General features: G+C 42.1%; 1 protein-coding gene and 1 long non-coding RNA gene across 3 annotated transcripts in view; one reads left to right on the top strand and one right to left on the bottom strand.

Annotated features, from left to right (window-relative positions):
* Nucleotides 1-22,417, top strand: part of LOC142503443 (calcium-activated chloride channel regulator 1-like) — a 30,391-nt gene that overhangs the window by 2,808 nt on the left and 5,166 nt on the right. For both annotated transcript variants that reach the window (XM_075615617.1, XM_075615616.1), the window contains exons 3-12: nucleotides 1,497-1,647; nucleotides 5,608-5,716; nucleotides 7,776-7,950; nucleotides 13,294-13,518; nucleotides 16,461-16,685; nucleotides 17,683-17,863; nucleotides 18,088-18,194; nucleotides 18,635-18,856; nucleotides 19,503-19,773; nucleotides 21,769-21,933. In XM_075615617.1, the coding sequence (XP_075471732.1) occupies nucleotides 1,497-1,647; nucleotides 5,608-5,716; nucleotides 7,776-7,950; nucleotides 13,294-13,518; nucleotides 16,461-16,685; nucleotides 17,683-17,863; nucleotides 18,088-18,194; nucleotides 18,635-18,856; nucleotides 19,503-19,773; nucleotides 21,769-21,933 (1,831 nt within the window). The remainder of the gene's footprint in view (nucleotides 1-1,496; nucleotides 1,648-5,607; nucleotides 5,717-7,775; nucleotides 7,951-13,293; nucleotides 13,519-16,460; nucleotides 16,686-17,682; nucleotides 17,864-18,087; nucleotides 18,195-18,634; nucleotides 18,857-19,502; nucleotides 19,774-21,768; nucleotides 21,934-22,417) is intronic.
* On the bottom strand, nucleotides 17,691-21,700 carry LOC142503444 (uncharacterized). Its single transcript, XR_012804021.1, has 2 exons — nucleotides 21,369-21,700; nucleotides 17,691-19,396 (listed from the first exon to the last, which is right to left on the bottom strand). It is a non-coding gene; the product is annotated as an uncharacterized LOC142503444 (long non-coding RNA).

Here is a 22,417-nt window from a genome sequence, read left to right as displayed (position 1 = left end):
CCTATTACTAGCGCAAAATAGTGCCAAGCTTAGGAAGTTCCGAAGTGTTGGAAATTTTAGGGGAAATTTTCCAAAATTGGCAGCCTCTCTGCAAAGAAGGGTCAAAAAGTGTTTTCCAGTTTTAAAAGAAAAAACAAGCAGAGGCGCATGTCAAAGGGAAGTCTATCTTTACTGGTAATTATAGGCTAAAGCTGTAAAATTTCTGGGCATTACTGAAATCCCTGCTCTCTGATTGGTTAGAATTCCGGGCATTATTCTTTCAGTAATGCCCGGAACTTTTGGAAACTTGCCAGTTCCCCTTTCAGAGATGCAGGGGAAGTGCGGCATCTCCATTCCTCTCCTCTCACACAGCACAGCAGCATATGCAGGCTCTCTCACAGCACATGCAGGCTGTCTCACAGCACATGCAGGCTCTCTCACAGCATATGCAGACTCTCTCACAGCACATGCAGGCTCTCTCTCTCTCTCACACACACACAACAGCACATGCAGGCTCTCTCTCACAGCACATGCAGACTCTCTCTCTCTCACACACAGCAGCACATGCAGGCTCTCTCTCACAGCACATGCAGGCTCTCTCACACAGCTGCTAGTGCTGTCAGAAGCTGTCGGGTCCCAAATAGTACCTTTGTTACTTGCAGCAAAGTAATATTTCTTCCACTACTTGTATAGCTTCTGCTAAGGTCACTTGTATCTGTTTTTTTTTTTATAGTTTGTAGTTAAAATCACTGTCTCCCAACTTCTTTTCCCATTCTCCCATTCACCCACCTCTCACCCTCCACTCTTCTTCCCCCCCACTTCTCCCCCTCATCCCTTTTCCCCCTCAACACCTCCCCATACCCTCACCTCTCTCTCTCCCCCCTCACCTCTCTCTCCCCCTCACCTCTCTCTCTTCCCTCCCTCCTCCACCTCTCTCTCTCTCTTCCCCCCCTCATCCACCTCTCTCTCTCCCCCCCCTCATCCACCTCTCTCTCTTCCCCCCTCCTCCACCTCTCTCTCCCCCTCATCTCTCTCTCTTCCCACCCCCTCATCTCTCTCCTCCCACCCCTCACCTCGCTCTCCCCCACCTCTCTCCCCCTCTCACCTCCCTCCCCCCTCACCTCCCTCCCCCCCACCTCCCTCTCTTCTTCCCTCCTCCACCTCTCTCTTCCCCCCACCCCTCACCACTAGTAATAATCCCCTCAGAACAGGGCATTACTGGCCAATAATGCCCTGGCTGGGTTAAAGTCTTCCAGCCAGGGCATTATTGGCCAGTAATGCCCTGTTCTTCAGGATTATTACTTAAGTATACATCGTTAATATCAGCGAGATGCACTCACAAGGATTACAAATATCGCATCGATTAAATACTATATGAGCTAGTCACTGGACGTCCGAATCCGAATGTAGTAAATTCAGAAAAGTAAATTACTTCTGCGAACACGACTGAACAAGTAAATAATACCAGTGGAATAGCGCTGCGCTGTTTCTTATTGAGATATCCTTTACTTCATTAGGCAGATGTTATTATTGCTGACCCTTTCCTGAAGTATGGAGAGGACCCGTACACTTTGCAATATGGAGGCTGTGGGGAACCGGGAAGATACATTCATTTGACGCCGAGCTTCTTGCTGGATGACAAACTGGCCTCAGTGTATGGCCCTCGAGGTAAACATATTATCCTGTTTCAATTATTAGAAGATTTAAAACCTAGCAATCCTTTAATACCATTAATACCCCCTAATGGATTTGTTATTATGTTGGCAGGGGCAAGAGAACCCGCATTTACCACTAACTTATGCAAACACATACTTTGTAGATATATCTTTTTTCCAAGACTTTTGAGTTAAAAGGAAGAAACAGCTGTGTGACTGGGACCAGTGACTAACCCAGCAGGTAAAAAATCCTCCATATTCACGTAATAAAATGGGTAATATGAAGCTGAAAGTGACATTCCCATGGCTGCTCATTTGTATGTCACTACCCATAATCCTGGCAAGGGGAGACTCCTGGAGCAGTAGGACCTCGTGGCCGGAACTGCGGGGAGCATGCAAGGATTGTTGAGGTCACAAGCAGGGTTCGGTGGCAGGCAGCAAGCAGGATCATCTTGGTCACAAGCAGGGTTCAGTGGCAGGCAGCAAGCAGGATCGTCGTGGTCACAAGCAGGGTTCGGTGGCAGGCAGCAAGCAGGATCGACGTGGTCTCAGGCAGGGTCGGCAACAGGAAGGCAGGAGCAGGGCAGGGGAGCGGGAACTGAGACTAGGGAGCAGGGATTTAGACTAGGGAGCAGGAACAGGACTGGGACTTGCTAGCAGGAAACAGACTAGGGCAAACTAGTTTAATAGCAAGGGCCTTTAATGTGAACAGGACTCAAAGCAGGAACATAAACAGATCAGGGCAGAGGGAGTCTGGACACAAAACAAAGGCACAGGAGGAACAGGAAATGGGAACGGTGGCTGGGAGCCGGATGTCTAGGAAGACCGACAAATCCTTGACTGCAGCATAACCACTCTATGATATATGCCCATAAGGTGAATGAAGCAGGTTTCAACACCTGTGTATAGCATTGTAACAGGGACTTATGCTGTCTCAGAGCAGGCTCTGAGCTCTGAGAATCCAGTAGAGAGATAGTTGATTGCAGCCACTCAATTAACTAGTCCCACCTGGACTAATGAGAGCTCTGTAAAAAGCCTCATGTGAGAAAGAGGAGATTCCTTATCTCACATTTGGGCTGACAGAAAGAGAGCAGAGAAGCCTGCACACAGACACTGTCTTGAGCAAAAAGGCTGTTATGAGAGCAAGACGCCCATTATTTCCTGGACACAAAGGACCCAGGAACCTGCCAGAGACTGGCATGGTGGGTCACGTGTTTATTAGATCCGATCCCTCTGGTTGTCCTTGGGGCAAGCAAAACACACACTCTACCCGGGGAGCTTTCCACGGCACTGGTATGCTTTTAGTCTCAGAGATGATGGTAGACGAGCCCGGAGAGGTAAGAATTCAGAGGCACACAATGTGGTTGAGTTCTTACTCCTATTTAATAACTGAACAGAACGGTCTTTTATACACAAAGCAATGAGAAAAAAACATTTGTCAGTTCATTACATCTGTTACAAATGGAGTTCCCACATATAGATCACACATCTAAATTTACATGTAACCTTTAAAAATGCCTTTCCTGTAAAACTTAAACATTTTACTGCTGAGCAACAGCTATTTAATGGGGTCATATAAGGCTTGGTGGTCTTACTTCTCATGTAATGTATCCTGAGACAGCTGGTCCCAAAGCTAACAAAAAACAAGATAGGTAGCGCTAACTAGACTAAAATGGTATACGGTGATTAATACAACATATAAAATGAATATATACACATATGTGACTAACAAGAACAAAACCTTATATATATATAATATGAATATATATAAGTGGCTGCCACTGATACAATTCTGACCCCCTGGTCAGAAAATGACTAGATGGAAAGGAGATATGTATCTAAGGCGCCTAACATAGAATAAAAAGTAAAAGGATATAAACAGCCGAGCCTGGTAGATGTGCAGATCTCAAGGTGTCTCCAAGTGAAGTGATGGGTGCTTAAAAAGAATAACAACAGTGCATAGCATAATACTGTATGGTTTGCATGACAAACAAAACATATAACACATATGACAAACAGCTGAGGTGAGCAGCAGGTGAAAAATAAAATTAGCATTTAATAAAAAAAAACATACAAATGACATATAAAAATAATAATGAATTAAATAAAAATGAGATGGGTCAGACTGATATTCTGCTGCAATGGTAGAATTGCCCACTCACCAGATAGATGATAAGGGCAGGCAGTGGGTATATTTGAGAGTATCCCCTCTGACCCATCTCATTTTTATTTCATTCATTATTATTTTTATATGTCATTTGTATGTTTTTTTTTATTAAATGCTAATTTTATTTTTCACCTGCTGGTCACCTCAGCTGTTTGTCATATGCGTTATATGTTTTGTTTGTCATGCAAACCATACAGTATTATGCTATGCACTGTTGTTATTCTTTTTAAGCACCCATCACTTCACTTGGAGACACCTTGAGATCTGCACATCTACCAGGCTCGGCTGTTTATATCCTTTTACTTTTTATTCTATGTTAGCCGCCTTAGATACATATCTCCTTTCCATCTGGTCCCAAAGCTAAAATACTTCTACCATTTTGGTCTCTGAGAAAAACAATACTGACACATACTGCTTTAACCTTTTCAGTCCCTGAAGGGGAACAGAGCTGACAGATACAATTTTTAACCTTACACTGCTTAAGATACCTCCTGAGACTTTGGGGTGATAGGCTGGGAATGAGAATATCCCTCCAGTCCTGCAGATAGGGTCTGGGGAAGTAAGTTAGCCCTTACAAAGGGATAGGAGTTTGTTATTTTGTTGTTTTTGTATGTTTTGCCTGGATAAAGGAACATGCTCAATAAAGCCCAGATTAATTTCACCCTAAAACAGTCTCCATTATATGAACCTCTGCACACGTCTCTTACAGGCAGGCAAACATATTCATGTTTTTTGTATGTATGTTAAACATGATTTTTTTACTTTTAATCATTTATAAGGATAATGATTTTACTGCATTTTTATAAAACAAATATACCCAATCATTTGTAAAGAGGATAAAACAGAGTGTTGAATATTTTAACAGTGCTTTGATTATTTGTGGTTTGACCATTTTTAAGCAGAGTTACAACATTCCAGTGCAGTCAAGGATTCTGGGTAAATGTATGACATGCGAATGAACACTTACTGAGTGTCACTTTGTGCTAATTATCCATGTTAACACAGAACCCTAGAAGAGATCCATATTAAACAAGGATTGGGGCAGTGTTCTTGGGTTAGGGAAAGCTTTTCACGAGTCGAGGTCTGTATTCTCTCCTGTGACGGTGCATTGTTTACACTTGCAAAAATGTGGATATTAATGTAGGATGAGGAGTTTCTGAGCCTGAGAAACAAGGAGGTGACACTTTCAGAGTTAGAAAAAAGAATGAAGGTTTGGTGGCCAGAGAGAGGTCTTTAAGATGAGCAGAGAGATAATACCTGTGTCGGAAGCCGCTCACATGTAGTGCAGCTGGGTGGTAGTGAAAGATGAGCTTTATTTCCAAGTTAGCAGACAGAAGCTGGAGTTTGGAAGAGCCACAAACATGGGCACATTTCCTGGTAATCTGAATTGTGACACTGAGCGACATTGGAGTTAAGATATAATAATAATAATAATAATCTTGACAGCATCCAGCCCATAGAACTAGAGCTGTTAACATTGAGTTGTAAATGATGAGTCAGAGTCTGAATTTAACAATGGCTGCGGATTTAAATTTCCCCCTTGTGACTCACAGGCCAACAAGGTCAAACAATTTAGAAAGCCCAGTTGTGGAGTTTACACTAAGAAACATACAGGGACATTATGAGACTACAGAGTGGAATCAAATCTATCCGGTCCCCCAAACTCTCTGGAAAATAAAACAGGTTTTTTACATGATACTGATTATCCTCTGAGTGCGAGAGAATACAATGTCATGAGAGGATTATCAAGAAAACCACTTTATTTACAGACAGGCAACTCCACTTCTTTATCTTGTGTCTTTACAGGGAGAGTGCTTGTCCATGAATGGGCTCACCTTCGATGGGGAGTTTTTGATGAGTACAACACCGAGACACCCTATTATATTGCTGAAAATCTTAAAGTAGAAGCGACAAGGTATTATTATTATTATTTTACTTTACATGCTATTAATTCAGTGCTCAAAATATAGAAATGTGCCAATAAAAAGACAGCAATATCTATGTATAATTTGTATGTTACTGCAAAATTGGTGGCACCGCACACTCATTTTATTTGAGATTACATTCTACGTTACAAGATAGAATAAAATATATATCCAACAAATAGTACAGAAACTTGCTAATCTTGAAGTTAGGGGGTAGATATTGTTCTGGGTTTTGTTTTTACACATACACCTCCTAAAATGGAGAGAAAACCAAAGTCACGTGAAAGGAAGTAAATGCAGTAAATTAAGGCACTGCTGAGTTAAAGATAATATGTGTTACGTGTTTAAGTGGGAGATAAAGGATCAGTAACAGTGGCAATGCTTTATTGAATTGAGAACGTTGGCTTTAATACCCTGATGTAGAAGGTGTAGATGTAGAATGTGTAGAGGGTGTAGAAGATGTAGAAGATCTAGATGTAGAAGGTGTAGAGGGTGTAGAGGGTGTAGAAGATGTAGAAGGGGTAGAGGGTGTAGAAGATGTAGAGGGTATAGAAGATGTAGAAGCTGTAGATGATGTAGATGTAGAAGGTGTAGAGGGTGTAGAAGATGTAGAGGGTGTAGAAGATGTAGAAGCTGTAGATGATGTAGATGTAGAAGGTGTAGAGGGTGTAGAAGATGTAGAGGGTGTAGAAGATATAGAAGCTGTAGATGATGTAGATGTAGAAGGTGTAGACGGTGTAGAAGGTGTAGACGGTGTAGAAGATGCAGAAGGTGTAGAGGGTGTAGAAGATGTCGATGTAGAAGATGTCGGTGTAGAAGATGTAGAAGGTGTAGATGGTGTAGAAGATGTCGATGTAGAAGATGTCGATGTAGAAGATGTAGAAGGTGTAGAAGATGTAGATGTAGAATGTGTAGAGGGTGTAGAAGATGTCTTTCAGAGTGTATAAGGCCAACCCTAAGGAGAAGGGCATATAAATAGGCGGGAGAGGGGTGGGTTGTGTTTTGCAGCTAGCAATGCAGACTAGTAGATGTCTGATATTTAAAGGCATAGCTCAGTTGAGATTAATTAATCAGCCTGCTCCCCCACATGATAAATACAGGTCCAGCACTCCCAGAATATTCTTTTGCCTTCCCTACTCTCCATTTGGAAGTGTTTCTACAAGCTCCTTTTCTCCCTGGCTCCTGTCATATTATAAATATGAGGGGTGAGAGTGAAATGAAGCCACAAAATAATTTACTTAGAGAGTAGTTGCACTGTAACATGTACTGCTACTCAGTGTGTAAAGAGATGCAATGGGAAGGCTGCCAGGCACACATGTGCAGGTGTCTCTATGTGATATGAGGGAACTACAGTAAAACATTTCCAAGTGATCCAAAAACTGGTCTAATGATTTGCAGAAGAATGCTTTATCAATAGCTTGAGCCTGAGCAACAAACCCCAATGAATCTCAAGGCATTTCAACTTTTAAAAAGTGCCATTTAGTGCTAACTTCTGCACCTGGTAATGCTATGGGCCAGAAAGTTATCAATATGTCCCCACACTAATTTGTACCGTATGTCGAAGCAGGGCTACTCATGGATGCACATCTCAAATGTCCTTTCCCTGGGACTCAAAGAAGGCTCTGAGAGCAGATTCCATCTCCTACTCTTTCTGCTCCACTAGAGGGAGCCATCTACTGTATATCCCCAGTTGCCTAGACTGTGCAAATTTAATTTGATAATTACTGAACCTCTATGAAAAATAATTTAGTAGACCGATTCCGAAGAGGTTGCTAGCTAATTTCAGGTTTTGTTAAATAGCGTCTTGAGTGCTAACCCTATGGCCACCTCGCTGAGTAGCCCCTAGAGTTCCAGAAGGTCTTGCAATGAATGATTTTGCTTTGCAATGTGTTGCAGTTCTCTCTGGCACTGCAGGGGTTAGCTTGCCACTATGTCTAAATGTAATAGCACTTATATGATTCCCTTTTGGATATGAGACCCTGAAGCACTGTGCAACTAAAAACATCATCACGTTTGTGAAGAATAATATATTCTCTTTTCTGGTGCCAGGTGTTCCGCTGATGTTATTGGCACTAACACAATGCAATGTGAAGGGAAATCTTGTGACACAAAAGCTTGCAACTTTGACCCTAAAACTGGCCTGTATGAAGAAGGCTGTGTGTTTGTGCCCGAGAAGAACCAATTTGCCAAGGAATCCATCATGTACATGCAGGCTCTGTCTTCCGTGAGTGATACATCTAACTAACGGGTTTATCGTGGGCAACATTAGCAATTACAGAACTTTTGAATGATGTTTTAAAAAGATACAAATATGTAATCCTCCCAGCCCAGCTCCTAGGCAGTCAGTGTAGGTAAATCAGTGTATGGCGTAGGTCCATAAACGCATTGATTAACCTCGTCTCGGGGTGCTGGTGGTCATTGGCTGGACGATGATACAGACGTCACCAGAAGCTTTTATGGTACAACATCAATCGTTATTCCTGTTCCCAGCCATAGGGACACTCCATTCACATATACAATCACACTTGCACCTTATGTCATCCATACTGGTATCTCTCTTGATACAGGTCTTCCCTGGGAAGACTCTTAAAACTCATGGGAGGTACATTCACTTGTTACTGTACTGACTTTATCTCGGGGACCAGGTCCCCCTTTTTAGCAACAACCTTATGGTCCCTTTTACTGCGGCCCCTGTTATTATACTTTACTAGTGTATGTATCACTGTGACAGTAGGGGGTAACCAGGCTCTCAAATAAAGGTTAAGCCTGTTTTGGTTACCCCTGATCCATGTATAAGGGTCCAAGAGAGTTAGCTCTTGGGCCCAGTAACATTGTACCATTTCAATGTATTACCTGTAATATAAGTATTTTTGGTGTTTTTCCCTTTCCGGGCATGCCAGGCGCAAGCAGGTATTGCTAGGGTGGGAGTTTCAAGTTTTTTTTGCGGAGGAACCGTTGACAGAATGTGCCTAGGAGGTTGGGGTCCCGAGTTGTCAGTTCCCCTATAAATATACCCGGGAATCAGGCCTGATTCTCGGATACATGTAGGCACATTGTCCCGGCAATACCTCCCCTTCAAAACGCAAGCGAGACTCACCCCTAGGGTACCCTGCTTCTGCACAGCCCAGAAGGGAGAATGAGGCACAGGGATGAATAGTAGCTGAGAGAATCCCAAGGTTAAAGGGGGTACCCCAGCTAGTGCCCAGGTGACCCAGAACCAGTTTAGGGTTTGTGGGTGCCCCAACCATATATACGGTTGATGGGGGACTCTAAGAGTCCAGTCTGAGTCTAAAGGATAGCGTGTGGGGAATAAGGCAGGTAGAAATAAAAGTACAACATCTTTCTTCTTCTGTCCCCTGTACCCAGAAACTCAGAAGTATCTTAACACATATACCCAAGTGTATTAAAATATACTTTAATAATGTAATGTGATTTTACATTTGGAACTGATGTCCAAACAGGCTGCCCGAGCTAACCCATAGGCGCTGGTAAGTCTGCTGGACATCTGAGTTCAGAGCAGTCAGAGGATGCTAGAGCTGTGAACAGCATTTGGTCAGTGGGGAAAGGCGGAGTACCAGGTCCGGAGATCAATGGCAGTCGTCCGGGCTGCCAATTGCTCTGCCAGACCTGATGGAGCCTGTCCCACCGGGTGGCATTGAGATCGCCACGGACGAAGGTGGCAGGCTTGCGCATGTCCCTCGGCTGTTTCAGATTTCCCACTAACCCGGCTTTTCTAGCCAGCTTGGCTCTGATTGGTTGCTTAGGAATTTTCCCACGCATTGATTGGTTGGTGAATTTTGTGAATGAAACTCAGAATACTATAAGAATCTGTGAGCCAATCAGATTGTAGTCCTCCGGTAGTAAGAGCGCAGGCGGGTTTTTCAAAGTTGCTCTTGCGCGAAGAGCAGAGCAACCGGTTTCGATTTCAACCCAGAAAAGCCGCCTGCCAGAGTCTAAGGGGCCGATTCACAAAGCAGTGATAAGTGGGTTTAAGTGCGATAAATGCCCTTATAGTGTGATAGTGCCTGCCGTGCTACTCACAAAGCCGTGATAACGGGCAGTATCGCGCTATAAAGGCTTTTTATAACCAAAAAACAGTCAGTGAAAAAAAAGTCGCATGATGGCCAAAAAATGGCAAACCCGACGTATTTTGCCAGTAAGCACTATTCTCAAAGCAGTGATAACAGATTCGTACTATAAAAGCTCACAGTTTCTTTTCACCAGCTAAAGACTGGCGCAAAATAGAGATGGAGACATGCATAAAAGCATAAACAAACAAAATGTCTGCACAGTATTGATACAAGAGGCATGTGGGGGCTTCTGGCTGGTCCTGGTTCATTACCTTGTTTTGCTCAATGAATGATCCTGGTAAAAAGGTGTAAATAGATGTAGATGTAGATGCAGATGATGTAAATGTAGATGTAGCTGATGCAGATGTAGGTGATGTAGATGTAGACGATGTAGATGTATATGTAGATGATATAGATGATATAGATGTATATGTAGATTATGTAGATGTATATGTAGATGATATAGATGATATAGATGTATATGTAGATGATGTAGCTGTATATGTAGATGATGTAGATGTAGATTAAGTAGATTCGGATGATGTAGATGCAGATGATGTAGAAGTAGATTAAGTAGATTCGGATAAAGTAGATGTAGATGAAGTAGATGCAGATGATGTAAATGTAGATGTAGGTGTAGATGATGAAGATGTATATGTAGATGATATAGATGATATAGATGTATATGTAGATGATGTAGATGTAGATTAAGTAGATTCAGATGATGTAGATGATATAGATGTATATGCAGATGATGTAGATGATGTAGATGATGTAGATGTAAATGATGTAGATGATGTAGATGATGTAGATGTTGTAGATGTAAATGATGTACTGTAGATGTATATGTAGATGATGTAGATATGTATACGCAGATGTAGATGATGTAGATGTAGATTCAGATGATGTAGATGCAGATTATGTAGATGATGTATATGCAGATGTAGATTATGTAGATGGTAGATGGTAGATGATGTAGATCTAGATGAAGTAGATTCAGATGATGTAGATGCAGATGATGTAGATGTAGGTGATGCAGATGTAGATGGGAATGATGTACTGTAGATGTATATGTAGATGATGTCATAAGTAGATGATGTAGATGATGTATATGCAGATGTAGATGATGCAGATGTAGATGATTTAGATGATGTAGATGTAGATTCAGATGATGTAGATGCAGATTATGTAGATGATGTAGATGTAGATGCAGATGATGCAGATGATGCAGATGATGCAGATCTAGATGAAGTAGATGCAGATGATGTAGATGTAGGGAAGCGTACAGGGCTTCTGCAAACCCCGCACTCCCGCAGAGAATCTCGGGGTGGGGTGGTGCCCCCTAGTTTGTGCACCCCTGATGTAGATCAGGGGAGCACAATCTTTCTCCCCTGCACCCCCCATCCGGCTGTCCCCCTCTCCACCCTCTCCCCCCCACCTTACCTCGGCTCCGGCATTCTGGGCGACATGACATCATGTTGCCATGGCAACTTGACCCCGCTGCACCATTTGACGCATTGCCATGGCAACGCATCTCCAGAAGCCGTCTGAGCCAAGGTAAGTGAAGTTTACAGAGGCCTTCATCACTTCCCCGGCATTTAATTTAAGTGTCTTCAGGAAGCGCGCTGGGCCTCTGTAAACCTCGCGCCAACACAGAGAATCTTTGGGGGGCACGCCCCTTAGTTTGTGCACCCCTGATGTTGTAGATGATGTAGCTATAGATGACGTAGCTATAGATGACGTAGCTATAAATGAAGTAGCTATAGATGACGTAGATGTAGATGATGTAGATGTAGATAGATAGATACACCTTGTTCAGTAAAAGGGAATTATTTTGTTTTTTATCATGTCTTATATGTTTATCGCTCAATCCCCATGAAAATGTGCACATTTGTAGGTCTGTTATGTAGATTAATACAATATAAAAGGCACAATGTAGACAATCAACTGATGTTAACTACATTGATGTCAGTGTATTATGTGAACACGCACCAGATACGCTGCAGAAGGTTCATGTTCATTAAACGAGGAATAGGAGATTTTCCTTCGTATCTCATAAATGTGTTAAACTGTTGTCAATCTAACATGAAACACTAAGATTACTATAAGTATGGTTCAAAGTGTGTGCTCAAAATGTCCTCCTTTTGATGAAACGCCCACAGACGAGAATGCCGCTGTATGATTGCATCATCGATGACACACTGAGCCCACTCGTGAATGATAAAACGTTGTTTTACAAATTAGTTTTTTTCAGTCCTCCGAGCGACCGTCCTTTATCAGGAAACATTTTATGTAAGCGTTTTTTAACATAATTCTTACTGTCTAAAGCACTTGATAATATTGTATTGTATTGTATGTCTTTATTTATATAGCGCCATTAGTGTACATAGCGCTTCACAGTAGTAATACACGTGGTAATCAAATAAATAACAGATAATATAAATAACAGATCATGGGAATAAGTGCTTTAGACATAAAAGTAACATTTCGGAAGAGGAGTCCCTGCCCCGAGGAGCTTACAGTCTAATTGGTAGGTATGGAGAACGTACAGAGACAGTAGGAGGGAGTTCTGGTAAGTGCGTCTGCAGGGGGCCAAGCTTTATGTATCCTGTGTTCAGAATATCCACAGTGCTATTCATATGCTTCTTTAAGCAAGTGTGTCTTAAGGTGGGTCTTAAAGGTGGATAGAGAGGGTGCAAGTCGGGTACTGAGGGGAAGGGCATTCCAGAGGTGTGGGGCAGTCAGTGAAAAAGGTTTAAGGCGGGAGAGGGCTTTAGATACAAAGGGGGTAGAAAGAAGACATCCTTGAGAAGAACGCAAGAGTCTGGATGGTGCATACCGAGAAATTAGGGATGAGATGTAAGGAGGGGCAGAAGAATGTAAAACTTTAAAAGTGAGGAGAAGAATAGAGTGTGAGTTGCGGAATTTGATCGGAAGCCAGGAGAGGGATTTCATGAGGGGAGATGCTGAGACAGATCTAGGAAAGAGTAGAGTGATTCTGGCAGCAGCATTTAGGATAGATTGTAGGGGAGACAGGTGAGAGGCAGGAAGGCCGGACAGCAGGAGGTTACAGTAATCAAGACGGGAGAGAATGAGGGCCTGAGTCAGAGTTTTAGCAGTCGAACAACAGAGGAAAGGGCGTATCTTAGTTATATTGCGGAGGAAAAAGCGACAAGTTTTAGAAATGTGCTTATCTTCTTCGCTAAACACCATTTTGTAACTATGCACACATTTTTTCTGAACAGTATACACACACACGCACACACGCGCACACGCGCACACACACACACACACACTCCCCATGACTTCTGCATTAAAAACTATAAGCAGAATATATACTATTTGTGCCTATTTAAAAAACCAGTGCAACTACTGTATTATGTGAAAATATACAGATCGTGTATGTTTTGCTGCTGCTAATTAATATAATACATGTTACCTGGATCACACTATTATTATGCAGTGAATTGACTAGTATTTTATTTCCCTATATTTAGGTGTCTGAATTCTGTGATGCGAGTACTCATAACACGGAGGCTCCAACCCTGCAAAACAGAATGTGTAACTACCGCAGCACATGGGACGTCATCGTGAATTCCACTGACATAAAGTCTACTGCTCCACTGACCAACACAAATATCCCGGCTCCGTCCTTCTCACTGCTGCAGTACAGAGACAGAGTGGTCACTTTAGTACTTGATGTTTCAGGAAGCATGGGTGCTGTAAGTTTCCTTACCCATTTTGTCTCTTGTGATGCAAACATTGGTCACCTCAGAAGAAGCAAAGGTTTTGTGTTAAAAGTGTCATTGTAAATTTCTAAAATGTATAATTGTGAGGTTCAATTAAAAAATAGCCATATTTACAACTTGTGCTAAGCCAGAGTGTTATATAGCCGTTTAACTCAAAAGAGCTGTAAGGTGACTTATGACTTAGCACCATTTAGTAAATATAGCCCATAACCTCTTTGTAGGCTACTACGGTCATCATTGCCTCAATGCATTGTAATGTTTTACAGTGAGACTTTATTTGGAAGTCTAACATCCCTTTCACAAATATTTATCTGCATCACATTCTCGATCCAGGAACCTAAAAAGTAGATGATCAGTTTACAACTACTGTACAGTATCCAGGGGACAGAGCTAAAATGGCACACATAACATGCACAATAGGAAGGTTAATGTAATTCCCTTCTTTACATAATATTATATTAGATTTATTACTGTAACTAAATAGATTTATGAAAGTCATTGAGCCAATATTTATACCGTATAGGCAGATTACTGTTCTTTCCGAGGCACCCGGGGGCTTCGCAAGCCAAACCCACCCCCTTCTTTCATACAAAGATGAAGTCTTCTTTGAATCTCTGATTAACTTTATGTACAAGAACAAAACAGAAACGAAGTGAAAACGTTCCAGAATGCACAAAATAAGGCGCATGATGAAACAATGAATGCTATTAATTAATGCTATCCCTCCCTGGGGAGAGCAGGGGTGAGACAAAACCGCAGACTGCCAGAGCAGAAAGCACTCGGCTTGCAGCACTGATAGGGGGTCCATGTTTGTCCCAGCAATAACCGGGACAAATCGGCTCTCGTCGACTGCGCATGCGTGAAGAGTGCATGCCGCCTGCTTGTGCGCATGCGCGATCGGCATTTGCCAGTCGCTCATGCGCAATCAGAGCTTGCCAGTGCGTGGCCAACGGGATTCAAAGACAAGGTTAGCACCCCAAAAGATACCTAAAAAAACAGGACTGTCCTGGCTAAACCGGGACATCTGGTCACCCTAAGCACTTTCCACAAGGGAAAAGCAGGAAGCAACCCAAGCAAACCCCCAGGAAAGGGGAAGTCGTTGCGGATGGTAGCAGGCAGAGAGACAGCTCTGGCACTGAGATACATAGTAACAGAGGAGAGAGAAGGGGAGGAACTGAAACAAAGGGTTACTAAGAAACAGCAGGGGCAAAAACACAGAGATGGAAACGGCACAATTATCATTGAAGATCCAATGTTGATGTTTTCAGTATTTCCAATCAGCTTTAATCAGTTAATATTCTGTAATCTATGTTCATGCATGATCTGCATGGAAAGCCCTTGACTTCAATGGGGCTTTGTGTGCAGACTCGCAGATCGGCACTAACTGAGATTACAGAATATATCCCTGAAAGTGAACTAATGGCATTTATGTTTTTTTGATGAATGCTGCTTTATCAGAAGGCATAACCAGATTTATTTTTCCCATAAATGTTTTTATTGATTTTCAGTAACTTTATAAACATTTACAAAATAAAAGCATTATATGACAAAAACTCAAGTACATTCGGATATAATGTATACAAATTGTAAGTAAAATGAATCTATTAATCCATACTGTATGTGGAAGTACAGGTAAACCCCGTTATAACGCGGTCCTCGGGGTCCACCCCGAGACCACCGCATTAGTAACGGGGTCGCAGGAAAAAAAATTGGCCACAGCATCGGCACATCATCACCCTCTCCCCCCCAGCAGCACCCTTCACCCTGCGGGGCAGGAGATGGGAGCGGGGATGTCCCTCCGGTCCACGCTTCCCCCTGTCACCGCGTGACAGCCCGCAGGACAGGAGATGGGAGCGGGGATGTCCTTCCGGTCCCCGCTTCCCCCTGTCACCGCGTGACAGCCCGCGGGGAAGATGATGGGAGCGGGGATGTCCCACCGGTCCCCGCTTCCCCCCGTCACTGCGTGACAGCCCGCGGGACAGGAGATGGCACTGAGTTTATCGCTGGAGTTGAATGGAAGGCTGGGCATCTCCCCACCGCTGTCCCCGCTGCCTACGCGGGAGGAGGGGGGGGGAGCGGGTGGTGGTGCTGGTCGTGGCCTTTCCTCTTTTCCGACCTCCCCCCCAGCCCCCCTTCCCCGTCTGTGTAGAGAGAGAGAGTGTGTGTGTGTATGTACAGTATACTGTATATGGGAGAGAAACTGTGTGTGTGTGTGTGTGTGTGTGTGTATATATATGGGTGTGTGTGTGTGTGTGTATATATATGGGGGTGTGTGTGTGTGCATATGGGTGTGTGTATATGGATGTGTGTGTGTGTGTGTGAGTGTGCTGTGAGCAGTGTGTGCAGTGAGCTCAGTGTGCAGTGTGCATTGTGTGCAGTGAACAGTGTGTGCATCAGTGTGTGCAGTGTACAGTGTGTGCAGTGTGTGCAGTGAGCTCAGTGTGCATTGTGTGCAGTGAACAGTGTGTGCCGTGTGCAGTGAGAGTGTGTGCAGTGAGCTGTGTGTGCAGTGAGCAGTGTGTGCAGTGAGAGTGTGTGCAGTGTGCAGTGTGCATTGTGTGCAGTGAACAGTGTGTGCAGTGAGAGTGTGTGCAGTGTGTGCAGTGAGCTCAGTGTGCAGTGAACAGTGTGTGCAGCGAACAGTGTGTGCAGTGAGAGTGTGTGCAGTGTGTGCAGTGAGAGTGTGTGCAGTGTGTGCAGTGTGCAAAAAAAAAATTCATGGTCTCATCAATATCTGTAATAGGTGGCAGCCTAATTAACCCTAACTTGATGGCATTTTTAACCCCTTTTTGTGTTACAGTGAGGCCCCTAATGTTACCCATATCACTCTGCATATCAACCAATTTAGTATTGATGTTTGTGTATGAACTTTTTAGCAAAGGTCAAATGTCACTAATATTTTCCATCGATTGCAGAATAACCGTATACAGCGACTGAAGCAGGCAGCAGAGATATTCCTTATTCAGATCATTGAAACAGGCTCCTATGTTGGGCTTGTCAAATTCGAAAGTTCTGCATCCCCCATTTCACAACTAGTTCAAATAACCACTCGGGCGAATCGTGAGACGCTAAAATTGCTCCTTCCTACTACGGCAAACGGAGGAACAAACATCTGTGCAGGAATCCGGTCCGGTTTTGAGGTAAGTTATAGACGGTTTAGCCTCTCTTGTATATGAGCTATTAACATGCTGGTAACAATAATATGAATTCAGTTTAGTGCAGAAATAAATATACTCTATTAGTGTGATGAATGTGCATTATTTACTCAGAGGAATGTGAGGTGCATTCAAGTCTTCAATGTTATATCTAAGAAAAGTTTTATCAGCTGCAACCGAATTGTAGTCATGTAGTTATAATTAAAAACGCCAAAAGGAGAACTTCTCAGTTAGTTCATTTGACGCAGCGTTGCCATGGCGACGCATTGCCGAAGACCCTCAGAGAGCAGGTGAGTTAGAGAGGCCTCACGCCTCCCCCGGCATTTAATTTAAGTGCAGTGGGGAAGAGCGTGGGGCCTCTGTAACCGCCCCCCCCCTACAAATTCTCCCGCTCCCCCCCTCCCCCGGGGGCATGTCCCCCAGTTTGGGCACCGCTGACTTAACTAATCATTCCAATATGTTATTTCATATAAATTCTATAATAATTAACAATTACTACCTAAAATATGGAGAAAACATGTAAAACATAGAACACAATGTGTTTCTAACAGCAAATTCGACTACAGCAGAAGATTTAGCCAACATTACATTTTATTTATTACGTGCTTTGTTCAATATAGCAGAATGCCTGCCTCTCTCTCTCTCTCTGTATGTCTCTCTCTCTCTCTGTGTGTCTCTCTCTCCCTCTCTCTGTATGTCTCTCTCTCCCTCTCTCTGTATGTCTCTCTCTCTCCCCCCCTCTCTCTCTCTGTATGTGTCTCTCTCTCCCTCTCTCTCTACCTGTATGTCTCTCTCTCTCTCTCTCTCTCTCTCCTCAGCTATATGAATCCTAATGGATACATGATGCAAGGAAAATGTAATATGTTGCTTTCAAATGCATCACAATGCATTTCCAATAATACATTTAAAATAACTGCTGTTTTTCAACGTAACATGAAGTCGGTCTTCTGTTTTCCTTTAATATCTCTTGTAATATATTCAGGTGAACAAAAAGAGAGATGGAACATCAGATGGAACTGAAATTGTGTTATTAACGGACGGAGAAGACAATTATAACACTGCCCTCTGTTATCCTGACGTGATCGCCAGTGGAGCAATCGTTCATGTCATAGCTCTGGGGCCAAGCGCAGCAAAGGAACTTGAAGAATTTGCAGATATCACAGGTAAGGGCTCTGATTTTAATAGAAAGTTGGAATTCTTTGAGAGAATGTTACCAATAGGGAAAAGGCTAAGATTTAATATAACTGTGCAAATGTATCGCTAAGGGTAAGACATTAACAAGTTATTCCTGTCTAATAAATATAGTTTATATATGTTATTCCTATCTCATAAATGTAGAAGAAATGCAGAAATCTATAGTTCTAAAATAAAAAATCTATTTTCTCAGGGGGATTACGATATGTTGCATCAGATAAAGTGGACGCTAATGATTTGATTGATGTTTTCAGTGACATTTCAGCAGGAAATGGGGATATTTCTCACAAGGCTATTCAGGTGATATATTCATATTAATCATTTTTTATTAAAATGTTTTCCTTCATTCTGGGCAGATAGTTTGTGTGAAATTGAGTGACTTGTAAACTTCAGAATCAGGTAATAGCAAAAATGGCTGTAATAGTAATGAAACGATTAGTAATAATAATTACTTCCCTAGTCCTTATTCATTAACAAGTAGCAATCCCACTAATAACCTCACTAACCCGCTAGTACTAGTACTACATGCTAAAGAGTTAGTAAAGTAATATAAAAGTATGTAAAAGTATATCAAATGTAATGAAAGGTGATGCATTTCATATGGAAAAGTACCAGATAACAATGCAGTGTACAGGTTTTGGGCTCATTAATATTTGAATGTGTATCAAGGTGTTTATGCGCAGCGACTATAGAACCTTTCCCTGGGCTTATATTTGTTCATATCACGTTATTTGTAACAGCTGGAGAGCACCGGTTTAACTGCTAAACCAAAGGAGTGTCTGAATGGCACGGTTTCCATCGACAGCACAGTGGGGAACTCGACTTTCTTTCTGGTCACCTGGCAAAGTGCAGTTCCTGCTCTCAGAGTACAAACCCCAAAGGGAAACGTATATACTGCTGCACAATTCACCAGTGACCCAGCTTCCAAATCCTCCAGGCTGGAAATCCCGGGCACCGCAGAGGTAATCTGTTCTGTTATAACAATGCGTGTTATTCTCCTGTTCCCAGCTGTAACGCTTCATATTACACAGGAAACCTGCTTTCTTGCAGCGCGGACAGTATTATATACTCCGGTAAAACATCCTGGTGACAATCCTGCACTTTACATCATAACAAGATAACAATAACCCCACTTGGTTTCCTGTGTAAGACGTTTATAACCAGTTGAGTGGGAAATCTTGTATTTCTACTGAACAAAAACAGGCATTTATTTGTATTAGTTTACCATGGAAAGTTTACACATTGCTATGAAGTTTATCAAACTACAACGGAGCCTTTAAAATGCAAAAAAAAACATTTTTAATTGTTTAAAGCAGAATATTCTGAATATATCAAAGGGACCGTTGTTATTCTATGGCTTCTATTGCATAGAAGCCGCCTTCCCCGTACTTGGGAAGATTCCAGCTCTATTCACAGGAATGTGATTATAATGAAACACTTCTCTAAACGACAAACATCGGTCTAATTCTCTTCTGTCTTTCACCACTGTTGTAAATATTTTTCTGGAAAACAAAATAGGTAATTATTTTTGTGCTAATAAAATAAATGGTGTTATTAAAGTTTTAAGACATTGGTAAAATGTATTAACAGCTGGATTCCTTTCTCTAGAGCGGAGCTTGGCGTTACAGCCTCTGCAATTCCCTAACATCCAATCAAGCCATCGGTATAACCGTGAGCTCCAAAGCAGCCGACAAAAATGTGCCTCCAGTAATGGTAAATGCCCACATGAATCAGGACACAAACACCTACCCCAATCCAATGGTCGTGTACGCAGCAGTAAGTCAGGGACTGCTCCCTGTGACGGGAGCGACTGTGACAGCGATCATCGAACCACTGAATGGGAACGCGGAGACTCTGGAGCTTTTGGATAACGGAGCAGGTAATTTCAGTGATTTTGGGGTATCATTAAAGAAAATGGGGCTTAGTCTATAAACTGCGATGTTGTACTTGTCAAAGTGTGCGTTTGGACAAGTCATTATGTACTGGTAAAATATGTGTGATCTCGCCATATTCAATCAGGTTTCCACTTCTGAAAAATCGTGTCTATTAAAATCTCACATTTTGTGCGAATAAACATACAAACCGCGCAATATTTAATTTTTATGTAACAGAATTAACATAACATTGCATGGTCACTCATTACAACTACATTATATATACCGGCCATACAATGAATGAAGTGGTTTATAACTTCTTAAATCAATTCTTAAATGTTTGGCGATATATATGATATACCAGTATTATGTATTTTAATCAATCTGGTACTTCAGGGGTTAACATTGGTTTCAAATTGTGTTAAGAACACAAGAATTGTTTTCGTGTCCTGCCTTAGGCAGGTCTGGGTTGTATAGGATTGAGGTTATCTGAAGTTAGCATCTGCTTTGCCAGAGATGGGAATACGTGCAAACCAGTGTCACGTATGGTGTATGAATAATCCCAGTTAGCTTAACTCGTGCCTTCCCTCTTCCAAAGCATAAAAAGTCCTTATTGTCTTTATTAACTTTATTGCAGAAGGAGAAAACAAAGGGGTACTTGTAGGTGTAGTGTGAGTAGAGAGTGCTTCTCTATCTGAATGCTTGCGTGAGGTTAGACTATGGTAAGACAGAAAGGCCTTGCCAGGGTAGTAGCAGGCAGATGCTGTACTCACTGTGTCCAGGGTGGAAAAGGAAGTGAGGAGCAAGTGTCACACTAGAAATGTGATGGGACAAACTAACTGTCAGCAAGGCAGGGGGGAGGGCAGGATAGCCCATTTTGAGAAGGATCTCAGAGGTTGCTATAGCAACTCTCAGACCTCATGAACAGAGGCAGAAAATGCAACATAGTGACACATCACACAGGCACTGTGTGTGTGTGGAACAAATACATGCAGCTGAACTTAAAGCTGCAGTTCAATCTTTTTTTTTTTAATTTTTTTTTTACTTCAATACTTTTATGTGGGCAATCTCTAATTACCTAAAGAACTGCATAGCTGCCGGTCAATTCGTTCTCCGTCTATTGATCGGCAAAGTTTGGCGACATCTTTAAATATGGGCAATGTAAATCATTGATATAGGAACAAGCATGCTTGTTAAAATAGAATACATGAAAATTGGTCTTTCAAACTTGTTTTTAAAACAGAAAATGCTAAAAGTATTTTTTCTTACTACAGAACTGATTTATTAAAAAAAGCACACATGCAGGATATTACCTGAACTGCAGCATTAAGGAGCTGACAAGCAGAAGCTGCAAAGAAGGGGGGGGGTTGATTGGAGAGAGCAGAAATGGGTTTACTTGTTCCATGACAATTTGCCACGCTTAGTAGCACTCTTTTTGACATAAATATATATATATATATTCATGATGTGGTGGGTGTTGGAGTTTGAGTTTATTGGAAATGTGGGTATTAATATACCACATTGAGAAGGTCCTGTTGAGGGACCGAAACGTCGTTTTTTGTGTCATTTTCAAATATAATTAATTATTTTGCCTACTTACCTGAGTGCTGCCCTTTGATTTCGTCTCACAAACGGTATTGTATGTTTTGTTATTACTTTATGGGACAAGCACCTATATTGATGGACTTTCCAGTGGAGTGCCTGCTGTTTCTTATGTCATATATATGTATATATCTGTACATTAGAAAGTTCTGCCTCCGTTGCCATCATTTTCTCCCTTTCTTCTGCATCAAACTCGGAAGTCTGAGCTTGGGTGATATTTTTCTGCCTAGAGACAAACTTGAAATGTAACAAATCTGATTGGTAATGTGAATGCTAACTCACAGAATGCATCAGTATTGATGCATTGCAAGATGGTGGTGTATGTGTGCGTGTGCGTGTTTGTATACAATCACATGCGGTTGTTTGCCTGATGTAATTTATTGTTTCACTTTTTTAAGGTGCTGATATTGCAAAGAATGATGGCGTCTACTCCAAGTACTTCACTGGTTTCTCCGGAAATGGGAGATATAGCTTAAAGGTGCGCGTTGAAGGAAAAGACAAAAAGAGCAGACTGGTCCTGCCCAGGAATCGGGCTCTGTATATACCCGGCTATGTAGAAAATGGTAGGAACCAATTTCCCATTGTTTATTTCAAGAACATTGTGTAATGTGTGGAATTTAATTCCATCCCTTTCTTCTAAATAATGAAATATATCTGTACTGCATATTTCTTAATGACACACTATTTTATCATTCTAAGGCCCCAACTAAATATGCTGTGAAACTACGTTCCTGATGCAGGGAAAGTTTATCTTTCCATTTATTTGAATGGAGTAGATGCTTCATAGTATATTGAATTGGGGCTTAAGAGGTTATTCATTAAACTATGATAGTGCCGATTGGGGCACTATCGCACAGGATCTCCTTTTGAAGTCAGTGGGACTTTCCATGCGATAGGGTCCTGATGAACACTCACAGTTTAATTAATAACTCCCTAAGTCTGTCTACTGAACGCTAAAAGAAAGCACTTCCCCCCCCCCCCCCCCTCCTGGCTGGAGGATTAAGTGACACTGTGTTCTTCAAGTTAAAGGAACAAGCTGATTCTGGT

The sequence above is a fragment of the Ascaphus truei genome, chromosome 10 (assembly GCF_040206685.1).
Source record: "Ascaphus truei isolate aAscTru1 chromosome 10, aAscTru1.hap1, whole genome shotgun sequence".
Classification (NCBI taxonomy): domain Eukaryota; kingdom Metazoa; phylum Chordata; class Amphibia; order Anura; family Ascaphidae; genus Ascaphus; species Ascaphus truei.
The sequence above is the reverse complement of the archived record's forward strand: the minus strand, read 5'-3'. Positions and strand labels throughout refer to the sequence as shown.